Source organism: Parasteatoda tepidariorum, chromosome 6 (genome assembly GCF_982258835.1).
Source record: "Parasteatoda tepidariorum strain Cologne lab strain chromosome 6, Ptep-v5.0, whole genome shotgun sequence".
In the NCBI taxonomy this organism is placed as follows: Eukaryota; Metazoa; Arthropoda; class Arachnida; order Araneae; family Theridiidae; genus Parasteatoda; species Parasteatoda tepidariorum.
The window spans coordinates 85764194-85778127 of NC_141760.1; the positions used below are offsets into that span (position 1 = coordinate 85764194).

Below are 13934 nucleotides of genomic sequence, written 5' to 3' on the forward strand. Positions count from 1 at the left end.
AAAATATTTTTCTCAGTTAGCAATGTTTGATGTTCAATTATACTCAGTTGAGAGTATTTTAAGTTAACAAAAAAAACTTTAATTAGTTTAGCTTCACTTACTTTTCTAAGAGCTGAATTTCTAACTGAGTCTCTGTTTTTATGTCTCTGTTAATTATATGAGATTGTATACCTATTTTTTTTAGAAAATTATATTCCATGTAATTTTATTTTAAATGTACGCTACGTATATACCACATTGCACCACACTTTCAATTAGATCATAATAAATCTTTGAAATGCAAAAAATATATCGACACCATTGAAATACAAATTTCATGATTTCAACCGCTTACATTATTTTAAATAATTGCAGAGCAAATTAAAATTTAATTTGTATGTTGAATTCAAAAGTAACTTTAAAAACATGTTCAAAAAATCCCAAGTAGCTACCGTCCTCCACTATTCAAAATAAGGTTTTATCCTGAACCATATTTCTATTTTTAGTAATATGGTTCCGGTAAGCAAGAAAATAATATTTTTCTTGCTTACTGTTTTATTAATAAGAGAGTTATCTGAAGTCACGTTGGTTTAAAATTACAACTATTGTATTTTGTTATCTAGTTTTAAAGGAAAACTAATTTGCATTGTAAAATGCTTTAATTTGGCACCTTATCAAAGTGTTAGAATATTTGCAACTTGCTTCACAATAAAGGATTGAAAATGAACAAACGAGCAGTTAACGTAATTTTGGTTTGACTTGCAACTCTTCTACAACTAGCAAACCTATGAAACCAGTGTGCAACCCAATCATTTAGAATAAAGAATATTCTAATAATATTCATAATGAATGAGTCAGAACAGTTTGTTTGGAGGATATAGCCCTACTACATTTCATAAACCTGAAAGAGTTTTCGAAATTCTGGGAATGCCTTGTCCATAGCTATGTCGAAGGCTAAATGAGATATTTAACTGTTTGCAAATGCCACTGGTATTTTGCAATGCGCCAGATCAATTGGAAATGTCTTCAGTTTTTTTTTCAATATGCCTGAAATATTTTAAGCTAATTACGATCATTCTATACACTTTTAGATTTCTTTGCAAATCTACGAAGAATTACCCAGACTGAATTTTTTTAGACTTTTTTATTAGGATAATTGCAATTGCATTTCTTTACTCTGGGCTCATGGCAAGATTTGATAAAAAAGAAAGTTTTTTAACTGGAAAATAATATAAATTTACGACAGGTACACAACTCTCAATTTCTAACCACCGCTATGAGTCAAAATATAATCTAAGGTAAATAAATCATCTATTAAAGTCCCTTTGCCTTGATCTGGACTTGCCTTCAAAGGCTGGTCAGTTGTTTTCAAAACGTCCTCTACAAAAGCATGATTGCCGCATTGCCTGATCCAAAGAATTTCTTTGTTTTAAGTTAATTTTGAAATTACAAGTGTAGAAAATATATCATTGACATTCTTTATTTAGACCAACTGTTCTAGAAGTAAAGATAAATATTCTGTCAAGAAAACATTTCAACAATTTTTTGTTATTGTAAATTCGTAATAAATTATCGAAATTTCTTCTTTTGCCTATTAGTGAGTTTATATATTTATATGTGCAAAGTGTCCTAACTCAAAATAAAGATTTTAAAAAATTTACAACTAAGAAACAGATAAGGTCAACAAAAAAAAGACCTTCAGCAAATTCATGCAACCCAGCATACATATTTTGTCCCAGAATTCCTGGTTTTAGTTCAAAAAATTTCGAACAGAGAGCACTGCAGGTACTTTGCACCTTTGCGTTGATGTATGCAAATTTCATCTTTTGATTCCGACGTGTGGTTATAACTAATTATAGATATTTCGAAAATATCGTCATGTACCTTTCTTTAATTGAAAGACTTTGAAAACTTGCGATGAGGTATTAATTTTTTTATCTTTGGTTATAAGTGTATAATTTGTAGTTCCACTTGTGAAAATAAAATTTCGAGCTATAAAGACTGAAACCTGGGTTGAGTCTGAAAAAAAAAATTGGAGCCGTATCACTTAAAAAAATATAATAAATAAAAATAATAATAAATAAAAATGAATAATAAAAATTTTTTGATACAAATTTTTTAATTGTCGATTAAATTTCGTATAACCAGTATATATTTCATGTTTGTTTTTAAAATACTTCTCACCTACTTCTTTATTTTTCAGTAACAATTCAGTGCCGCTCCCGAGAGATGGTGGCTTTCGTGAAAACAACCAAAGTATTTAATGGAAAAGTATACGTGAAATCGCGACCTAACTCTTGTGTCACCGACGTCATAAATAGCATGGAGTTTGAAATTAGAATGGCTTATCATGATCTGAATTGCGATGTTAAGCAAGAGGTAAGTTAATTTGTGTTACATGTATGTTATTTAAATAAATAAATTCATAATAATAATTTATTTAAATAAATAAATTCATAATAATAATTTATTTAAGTAAATAAATTCATAATAATAATTTATTTAAATAAATAAATTCATAATAATAATTTATTCAAATAAATAAATTCATAATAATTTATTTAAATAAATAAATTCATAATAATAATTTATTTAAATAAATGAATTCATAATAATTTTTTTAAATAAATGAATTCATAATAATTTATTTAAATAAATAAATTCATATTAATAATTTATTTAAATAAATAAATTCATAATAATAATTTATTTAAATAAATTCATAATAATTTATTTAAATAAATAAAATACATTAGAATAAATTCATTGTTTAAATAAAAATGGAATACACTGGGGAACATTTTTTTTTCGTAAGATTTTTTAACGGATCTTGGATATTTTCACGTCATTGATTTCAAATCAGCAATTCGTTTCTTTTTTCGAGCTACAGTTTTTTTTTAGTGAAATTTTTAGCCGAAGTTTAGTTTTTAGTTTAGTTTTTCTGTCGAAATGTACAAGTTCAAAAATGTTATATATAACAGGGGATTGCCTAAATATCCCTACAAATTTCTAGGGAGTTAAGGCGCGTCATTAAGGTTAAAATTGCATAGGAACCTATGCCCGGAAAAGCCGTCATACGTAGCTAGGGGTGCTGTCCCTATTATGATTTGTTTCTTCGTGTGCTTGAGATCATAAAAGGAAACGCATCTAGCCACGTTCGACAACATTTCCGGGCATTAGAAAATATGCAATTTTAATTTTAATCGTGTACCGTAATTGTCATGGAAGTTAGTCGTAAAATTTATGCGACCCCCTTTTATATATAACGTTTTTAAACTTAAATATTTCTTCCAAAACTGGAATAAAAATGTCATTTTAAAAATAATCTGTAACTTTAAGAGCAAAATTTATTTTAGATTCAATATCCCCACACCCAAATTAGGCAAGGTCACTTATTTGTACAAATGAAGCAAAAATTTATTCCCCAGTGTTGTTTGTTTGACAGAGTTTTCCTGTTACATTATTGTTGACTTACTTTGACTAATGTTGCCAAATGTATACTTGATTAATCAAGGCAGGCGCAGATATTTAAAAATTAAAGTTTTGAAAAATAACGCAAAATTTTGCTATGTGTGACTTTTATTCTAATAAGTTAATTATTATTTTCAGTAAAAAAATTCTTTTATTATTGATGAAACTGTTTTTAAGTTAAAAATAATTAAATTTAACTGGTATTATTTATTTTCACCTAGATAATCTTTACTATGTCTTTGAAATTTATGATTACCATTAAAAATAATTGTCTAAGTAATTTACTGAAAAATAAACATTATTAACCAAAACTGAAAAAGCTTAAAATTATTTTTGAATTTAAAAACATAAATACAATACTTGCATTCCGTCTTTATACTTATATTTTCCAAATATATACTTCATCAAAGAATTCATATGAAATTTTATGTGTGCACTGCAGCTTCATTAAATCATTTAATTTATTAAAAAAACAAGTATTTTTCTTTTTAAAGATGAATATGATAATTTTTTCAAGAAATGTAAAGGGAACCCTTTTTTATAAAAAAGTTAAAAGAAATTTAGTTCGAGACTTGTTCAACGAAAAATAAGTAAACATAATAAAATAAACAAAATTTTTATTTCAATTTAAAAATTGATCAATATCATTCTTTTAAATATTTCAAAGTGCTTGTTATCTTAAATTTATTCAAGATAAATTCCAGGGCAAAGTCTTTAACGATAAAACATAAATAAAATTGAAAAATTAACTTTTAAATATGATAAGATTTAAATGCTGCATATAAATAAGAATAAATAAAAAAAGAGAATGGGAATTAGAATGAAAAAGACTTAATTAGGTTTTGTGAAAGAAAAATATTTTAAACCTAAAACTAATTTAAAGGTCTATTCACTTTTTGAAAAGCTTAATAAAATGCATACATGGGATCCTTGTTTGTTTATATATTCAATTTAAATGAATATTCAAGTAATATGAAGCACTCATTTATCTGCTTTATTAAAAAGTTCAACAAATCAAATGCCTTTTTGTAAACATTTTCATCATGTTAAATCTTTTTATTTTTGGAATAAAGAAAGACATTTTTCGCCTTTATAGGACTTTTTTTTATCAAACTTATAGAATTTTTTTTTATATTATATGAATAGAAATCTATTCTGACGTTTTTGCTAAAAGAGAATTAAAAAAAATAATCAAAATTCATATTCAAAACCCAAATGAATAATTAATCAATACCATGCGCTAAAATGTTACAAACATATGTTAATTGTCTAAAATGTGTTCAATCACTTAAAACATAAAAACTCTGAAAGATAATCATTAAAAATTATATGACATAAATGTTGCCTATATAGGAATAAATTGTTTAAACCAGAAAATGTTAATTAAAAGAAGAGTTTATTAGAATGTGAAAAAAATATTCATAATCAAAACTAATGTCGAGATCTATTTTGTGTTTGAAGAACCTCTACATAAAATACATACATAACATCTTTGATCGAATGAACAGATATGAAGTATTCAATTATCTGCCTTATTAAAGAGTTCAACAAATCTAATGCCTTTTTATATGCATTTTTACCTTATTAAATGGCTTTATTTGTGAAATATGAATAGACATTTTTCTTAAACATGAATAGGACTTTTTCTTGTAAAACCTGAATGAGACCTTTTTTCCTCGTAAAACATGAATAGAAATCTATTCTGAGATTTGTACTACAAAGAATAAATAAAAATAACACTTTTTTATAAACAGGAACCTGTCACCTCAAAAGAGTGGCGTGTCATAGAAAGCATTCCACAATCTGCTATGTTTATTTGTTTGAATAAAGCCTTTAGAGCCTGACACTTTTTTTTTATGGAACTGGTGACATTGCCACTGAAAAGGGCACTGATCCTGATTATAACAGTCGTGACTTTATGATTTCTCATTGTTATATCCAAAACAAAGAACTGTGTACCGTGGGGTGTAACGGCTTTCTGCTTACTTCTGGTAGAGACAAAAAAAAATCCTCATTCTTTTCAATAAATCCAATAACGAGTTTATTGCTCTGAAGAAATCACCTTCCCATTCTTTTTCCGGCCTTGATTAGAATCAAAGTAAAACATTTTTCTACCCAAAAATCGAAGAAGTGATTCTATACCATGTCACGATAAATTGTTTTCTCGTAAACTATTCACATTAGTAATGATGTTCGAAACAAGAAATAACAATCGATGATTGAAAGTAATTCTATTTTTTTCTTTTTTTCTCTTGTTAAGAGCATCGGGGAATTTTCTAACGACATAGTCATCCAGCACCACGACATGATAGTCACGAATCAGGATCTCGGAGTCACTGTTCATTGCCAATATGACCTCTCCAACAGGAGTGTCGCCCATGGGGTCCGTCTGGAGGTCAACAGGTGAGTTCAGCACTTACTATTATGAAAAGTATTAAGTAGTCATAGACTTTCAGCTTTCAAAAATATTACCCACGTTCTGCTTGTTACATGCATTAAAGGAAACTACAAATGTCATGGCGTAGTTTGATATACATATTTGCATCAGTAATATTAATCAGTCATAGCCTTTAAGCTTTCATTAATATCCACGATCAGCTCGTTAGAAGACAAAGAAGACTTACAAATTTGCATGATGTGCTTTAAAAAAAATTTGCAGGCTTTGCAATAAAATTAAATCTAAACTATCGTTGCTTTTTCAGCAACTTCAAGGTACATTTACTCGGATTATTATTTTTTTTAATAAAATTTACTATTTATGGTCTTAGGATTTACTATTAAAACAGCCTATATTAACTTGTCAAGGATTTAGAACTTTTAGAATTTTTATTCGTGTTCAATTATTTATTGCAAAGAAAAAAGATCTTCAAATCGATCTTACAAATGTATGAAATCAGAAATAAGAATCTAAATTATCGTACGCGCATATTTCTATTTGTTGCTTAAAAAACTCAATAGAGGGCGCTGGCGTAAACATCAAAAGTAAACTTTAATAGTTATTTAACAACTCGTATGATTTGATAGGAGCAAAAATACAAAGTAAACCAACGGCAGCCATCTTCGCTGCAATGTATTCCAATTATGTTCCTTGTTATTAGTTACGAAATTGTTATTGTTTATATTCCTAATCTCTTGAGAGTGTTATGGCTTCTAATATTGAGAAACAATAATAAATCATCCTAAAAAAATACATAGATTGAAAATAGACATAGATCGTTCAGATACATAGATTGAAAATAGACATATGTTCTGCTTATATAGATTCAAAATTTTAATTTTTTCATGATTATAGAAAATATTAAATACTATAAAGTTATAATATTAAAGCAGACTATCCGCAGGCATAAACTTTAAACACTAATAAATGTTCTGTTAGTTTGTATTTTGAAATTGGTATTTGTGTATACTTCATTTCCATTTATTTTGCTTTCCTTATTAACTAAATCGTTTAAAACATTTATGAAAATAATAATTTTCCTGTAATAGTGGTGAAAATAATTATTCTTCAAAGTACTTATCGCGGTATAAGATACGTTTAAAAGTCTGTGTATTTTGGAAATCTTTAAAGTAATCGAAACATAAAAAAGCGAAAGCTAATATTAAAAACTTAACATTTTGTAAAAACCAGTCTTGAGTTAAAACACAATCTTGAAGAATATGACACATTGAAACAATTGTTTTCTACTTTTCTTCTGAGTTAAACGAACTGGAAACAATTTTAATCTGTTGTTTATAAGTTTATAACGCTTAAATGAATTCCACACATTTTCTCATCTGCATACGATTTTTTTTCTTTTCTTGCAAGCGATCGAATAAGAAAAGAATGAACAAGAATTCAGATTTTTAAATTGCATAAAGCAGTTTGTTGGAATAATATTTACGTAAAATGGCGTTTCTTTTCTTTAAACGTTTATTATGTAAAACATTTATTACGTTATATTAAATGGCTAATATTTCATCAGAAATTATTAGCATCTCTTAGGAAAAATTTTAATTGTTCTTATCTTTATTTATTTTTCGTTTTCTGCATTAACATACGTATTATAAATGCAAAATTAACCCTTTATGCTTTCATGACGAATTTTGTGAGACATTTATGAAGGCTATTTTTGAATAAAATTATTTTGTATGATATAAAATTATCGGGCTAACAAATTTTAACATAGTTATCCCTTTTAGTGCAAAGATGGAGTCAATTAGACCCTAACGTAATATTTTATATCTTTTGCATTCAAATTGTATGCTAAAATTATTTTCTGGGAACTCTCACACAAAAAGTATAAAAGTATTAAATTTCGTACAGTTTGATCAATTTGTTTAAATTGACTTAGAGGACAAAGTGTTTTTAACGAAACGAAATAGGTGTGTTCTGTGTATTAAATCATAGGTTAGCAACCTTTTTGTATCACCCATTTCCCAGTTCGAAAAACTTCCTCTTATACTCTTTACTGAAAAAAATGAAGAGTTTCATAACATAAAATATCTTCTTTTTTTTTTTTACTAAATCAAGCTCCTCTTTCATATAAATATTTATTGCTTTTATTATATCAATAATTTATTTCGATGCGTTACCTGGCCTTGACATAATAAATGCCTACTGAATCAATTTTCAGCTTAGTATTTCAAGGGTTAAAAGAACAAAGAGGATTTTAAAATGTACCTACACTTTATTATTCTTGTAAAAATAGTATAAAATTGTAAAGAACTCCACTCTGACGTCATCATTACGCTTTCATTCAAAGTTCTTTTTTCGTTCTACTTATAGCAGAACCCTTTTGACACATTAATAAAAACGCGACACTTTGCAATTTAATGTCTCTGTTATATTTTTTTTACTTGTAGTTATTGTCTATCAATGCTACGATTATATTTACAGTGCTAAAGATAATTTTTTTGCTTTTTTTGAATGAAAAATAATCTGCAATGTCTGTTCTATGACACAAGGAAAAGTAGTTTACTTTATTGCGGCAGCTGGACGTTGTATTCTGTCGAAAAGAGTTAACACTAATACGCTTTTTAAAAAAAATCCTTTCTCTTTTTTTATCTTTCTTTCACATGCTGTTGCATTAAATTTGAAACCTTTAATACATTCCTCTATGGCTTAACTATACATTTTTTTGTATTATTCTCAATTCTTACGAAATAATAATAAAAAGTTTTTAAAAAAATATCTAGCTATTTAGTTCCAGAGAAAAAAGTTTTTTTGATATGAAATAAAAATACACGGACATTTAATTGATACAATTATTTAAAGATCAAACAACTCTACATCCGTTAGGGACAAATAATTTTGTAATACTCTACATTTTTTATGTCAATTCCCTTTTAGTTTTTAGATTCATCTCTCTTTTGGGAAAATTAATTTTCATCCTTTTTAAAAAAAAAAGTGCTGGTCGTTTGTAGAAAACGACCAGCACTTTTTTTTTTACCTTTCTAATCATGGTTTCTATTTAAACCACTGAAGTTCACGTCACATTAAACTTCATTTAACATAAGTAATTACCCGAACTTCAATTTAGCAAAAAGGAACGGCTCACAAAAGATCTCTCGTGTACGCCTTAAATACTGGACAAAATATTATATCTTTTGCGAATATTATTAATGAGATAGAACTTTTTGACGTCAATGATTTTTTTTTTCTTTCCACCGTGGAATCTTTTCTGGAATGCAAAAAGGAAAAACTTCCTGTGTTATCTTCTTTTCCGCCAATACATCGTCTGCTTTCATTAATTAAAAGGAATATTTTCTATTAAAAATGACCCTTCTTTAAAGAATAATTATCTTTATTATGAAATGGTTGAAATAGGATTTCTTTTCAATTTTCCTTTTTTTTTTTTCTTCCATTACCATTTTCAAGGAAATTTTCTTAATTTAAAATATAGAGCGTTGCATCTTGGGAGAATTGTACCTCGGGACAAACCCTGCCTTCAATTGCCTACTAACAAAACTAACTTGACATAGTTATTCCCTTAGGCAAGAAGAGTTATTGTAGAGTAACTAGCAACTTTAAAGTGAGATTTGTAAGAGCTAGAAAGTAAAAAGAAAAAATTCATTGAAATGTAAATTATCATTAATTTTTCTTCTATTTTTTTCCTAATTGATTAGTGTTAATAAAGATAGTATTTTGAACGTTCAATTGTGTTCAACTTAATGGTATGGCTTGTTAATCTGAACAACTAAACACTTTTACGTGCCATGCTTTTTTTTTTCAATGTGTTATTTCGTTCAATGTGTTCTTTTATATCTCAGGACAAAATTGTTAAAACGGGAATGAAAGGAATTTTGTCCTTCTTAAAACAGTAACAAACACCTTTCTCTGAGGAAATAAAACTATGTGTGAAATAGATGAAGAAGAAATAATATGTAAATTGCCTTCACCCTCAGCAGATTCTTCAGTGAGTCAAAAGCAATCACTGAAATTTCCTTTGAATTTCATGCCATTGGTCTAATCTGGCAGATGAATAAAGCCTTTTACTCTTTTTACATAATAATTTGCATTTAATATTCATTAAATAAGATTTATTTAGCCTTTTTATTTATTTATTTCTCATTTAGTACCGAGACACAATACCCAAGGTACAACATGTACTTTGGGACGCTTTGCAAGGGTGTAAAATTATTTATCACTCCCTTATAAAATAACTTATTTTAAATTTTTAAATGTTTATGCATTATTTAAATTGTAAGCAATAAGATATTACTTACATGTGTACTTTCTTTACTCAAGTAAGAATAAAAATGTTTGTTTTCAAACTGCCCAATGGTACAATGCCTTCTCCTACTTTTAAACAATATTCTTTTGGGTTAATTTCCATCGTCTGCAGCAGAAACTCCATTACTTAATTTTGTTCTAACAGTTGTGGCTAGTCTTGGCACGAAGTGATTGAAGAGAATATGTTGCCTTTGTTTCCATTCAACAATAAAGCCTTAGAAGGGAAAAATATTGATTGAGAAGAGGTGCCTTTGTTCACTAAGATACTGATGTCTCTGTCGGTAATGAACTAGGGATAAATCAAGACTATGCAAAACTTTCTACCATGTTTAAAGGATAAAAGCAAAGTTTTCAATGAAAGTCTTGAGATAAATCCTTTTAACTTGTATTAAAATTTGAATATTTAATAGAACTAATATCGCTAATGTTTATAAATTAGATTTCATGCGTTAGAAATACATACATTATCTTAAATTTGGAAGCACTTTAAATTTATGCCTCCATTAAAATAAATCTATTATTAAAAAATATATATAATTCTAACATCTCTCAATCATTCTATTATACTTGTATATCTATTATTAAATGTTATATTTATAATTATGTTAGATATCTATTATTTCATAAAATACCTTTTAATCTATAGAATATATTATATATTCTGTAAAATATTTATTATCCCCTTAATTATATATTATTATGTAGTTTATATGTTATTTATGCTGTCTATGCAAAACTTTTCACTATATTTAAAAAAACAAAAACATTTCGATTAATAAAAAGATTATTCGATTATTAATTCGATTATTAAAAAATATAAATAATTCTAACATCTCTCAATCATTCTATTATATATCTATTATTAAATACTATATTTATAATTATGTTAGATATCTATTATTTCATAAAATACCTTTTAATCTATAGAATATATTATATATTCTGTAAAATATTTATTATCCCATTAATTATATATTATTATGTAGTTTATATGTTATTTATGCTGTCTATGCAAACCTTTTCACTATATTTAAAAAACAAAAAAAATTTCAATGCAAGCTTTAAAAATATACACTTTCAGACTGTACTAAAATTTGCATCTTTAATAGAACTAGTATATCTAATATCTTTAATAGAACTAGTATATCTAATATAGGTACATGAATAATATTTTATGTATTAGAAATGCAGAAATTATTTATAATTTGAAAATACTCAAATTTTATGCATTTATTAAATAAAATATTTTTTTATGTATTGTTTTATAATCTACAAACAAAACTGGTTTTTATTTAAAACACTACAAAATCATACACTAAACTGAAAGATATATACCAAAAAAATTAATAAAGCAGAAGTAATTCCATTTCTTATTATTGTTTTTTTTACCTTCACAGTGGCTCTATGTTATTAGACAAAGAAAAACACATATTTAGTAGTACATAATTATTCTATTTTTCTAAAATCTCATTAGTCTGAACTTTATATATTACACTGCATACGTGAGGAAAAAACATTTAGCAATTTAAATTTTTAATTACAATTATAGCTTAAAATATTTTCGCATGATTTTACTATATTTTTTGAGTTTAAAAACTTTCAAAAGTAAAAAAAAATTACGTATGTTTACAGTACTTATTATAAAAGTCTCGTTTTTAATGATGTGGAGAGAAGATATTAATGTACAATATATAATAATTCTTAATTTTAAAAGCAATCTGAGAATGATATAAACTCATCGCCGCGAGAGTGAAAATAAATAAAACGTTACTATCGATTGCAGGTAGAACATTCATTGCTGAGAATAATTAATGACCGTACTCAGTGGTAAGACGTCATTAATAATTGCTGACACACTACAGCAAAATAATTTTCAAAATGACAACAATCCGGGGACTAAATTATTGATTAGTGTAAAACATTTATTTTTAGCAAATATTGATTGACTTAAGTTTCATAATTTGCAGTTTAGTTACTTAGTAATGTGATTTCGTCTAGGATAAAAGCACTTAACTAAAATTATGTTTCGACAAAAAAAATTTGAAAAATAAAATATCTCTTTGTGATTTTTAAAATATGATATGATATCTTTTATCGTCAGATAAAATGGAGTTTTAAAAAGTGAGCAATTAAATAAAATCAATTGACGTCACATAGCTTTTCATCATGGCTTTTTTTTTACTTTAATTAAATTCTGTGTCAATTTAGCTCATATAAATAGTAATTGATCGCTATCAAATATTAATAATCACTTAATAGCTTATTATATATTTTAAAAATTGCTTCATTTTGTAAGTATTTCAGAGTAGTTCCTCGATTTTATTAGAAAAATTAAGTCGAACATGCTAATTAATTGTTATCTTAAGATTGCAGTGAACGTCTAAAAATAAACTTATTTTTCAGAAGTTTAGAAATTAATAATTTTTACCATAAAGGTTTATTAAATTTTATTAATATTTTGAAGAAATTTTTATTCACTTCTTTAATTTAAAAATCATTGAATTTTAGAATAATTCAGAGGCCTCAGCTTTGGAAGTTTTAACTTATTTTAGTTACATAGCATATGAATTAACTTTACTACAAGAACTGTTGTTTCGTAAATTATTACACAAATACTAACATACAATCCACAAATTAAAATAATCCTTTTCTTTTGATAAAAGCAGACTCCACGGCTATGTAATATTTTGCAAAAATTTATAATTTTTTTAGTGACCTATTTGGGTCATATAAATTTCATTAAACCTATGCCGCAGATTTTTTTCTAATTTTATAATTGCCAGTAAAAATACATTTTTGTATTCAGTAATTATAAAAAGCATTCTAATAGTAACTAAGAAAATCTTTTAGATTATAGGAATTATATACTTTAATAATACTATATATATATAATCTAAGGAAAGTGTTTAAAATGTTCTTTTCTTTCAAATTTGAAAATTCATTAATAGGTGATTTTGTAAATTAACGAAATTTTAATGATAAATAACTGTTCTCTTATACCTAAATTGCAAATAAGTGCAACTTCGAAATTTAATAATTCCAAAAAGAAATCAAAATTTAAAAGCATCATAATTCTTTTTTATATCCAATTATATTAGTAGATTATAACAAAAAAAAATTCATATTGCTATTAGTTTTCGATAAACTAAATTATGTGGCCAAAAAAAATCATTTTGGCATTAAAATGACTGAAATTTTAAAGGCAACTATAATAAAACCTTCATGTAGGAATGGTTCTTAAATATTTTTCAAAAATTAGCAAAAATTATTACAGTTTCTAAGTTATATGCAATAAACTAAATATCTAGACAAAATTAACGAGTCATTATATTCTTTCTAATTTAGATATTTCTTCTTTGAGAACCGATAAAGCAATTAATAAATTTCTGAAAATATGTTTTATTAAACTCTCGAAAGGTTTAAATGAAGTTACATTCATTTGTGAAAAAAGGTAAAACATCAGAAAAATATTGATGAGCATTGAAGAAGATCGTGATGGCTTCTTGTTTTAAAAACCATCTGGGAGTTTTACAAAACTCTTTGCCGGCTGTACGTTTAATTAACTGAGTTAAGCGCACACGCTTGGAATTATGCAGATTAGATGTAATTAAGTGCAATTGAAGCGCGCAAATTCTTTGACATTCTTTCTTGTGTGAACTGAAGGATATAATGAGATTTTGCCGGCTTTGCCCGCTGGAGAAAGAAGTATTTTTTTTTAATTCTTTAAGCTTCTTTTGAGTGACAGTTCTTTTGTGCTGTAGATGTTATGCCA

The 13934-nt window shown here is 26.3% G+C and overlaps 1 protein-coding gene across 1 annotated transcript in view; it reads left to right on the forward strand.

The window, feature by feature from the left end:
* LOC107444593 (uncharacterized) overlaps positions 1 to 13934 on the forward strand; it is a 209408-nt gene that overhangs the window by 159907 nt on the left and 35567 nt on the right. Inside the window, exons 5-6 of the mRNA XM_021145380.4 lie at positions 2183 to 2358; positions 5711 to 5853. Coding sequence (XP_021001039.2) covers positions 2183 to 2358; positions 5711 to 5853 — 319 coding nt within the window. The remainder of the gene's footprint in view (positions 1 to 2182; positions 2359 to 5710; positions 5854 to 13934) is intronic.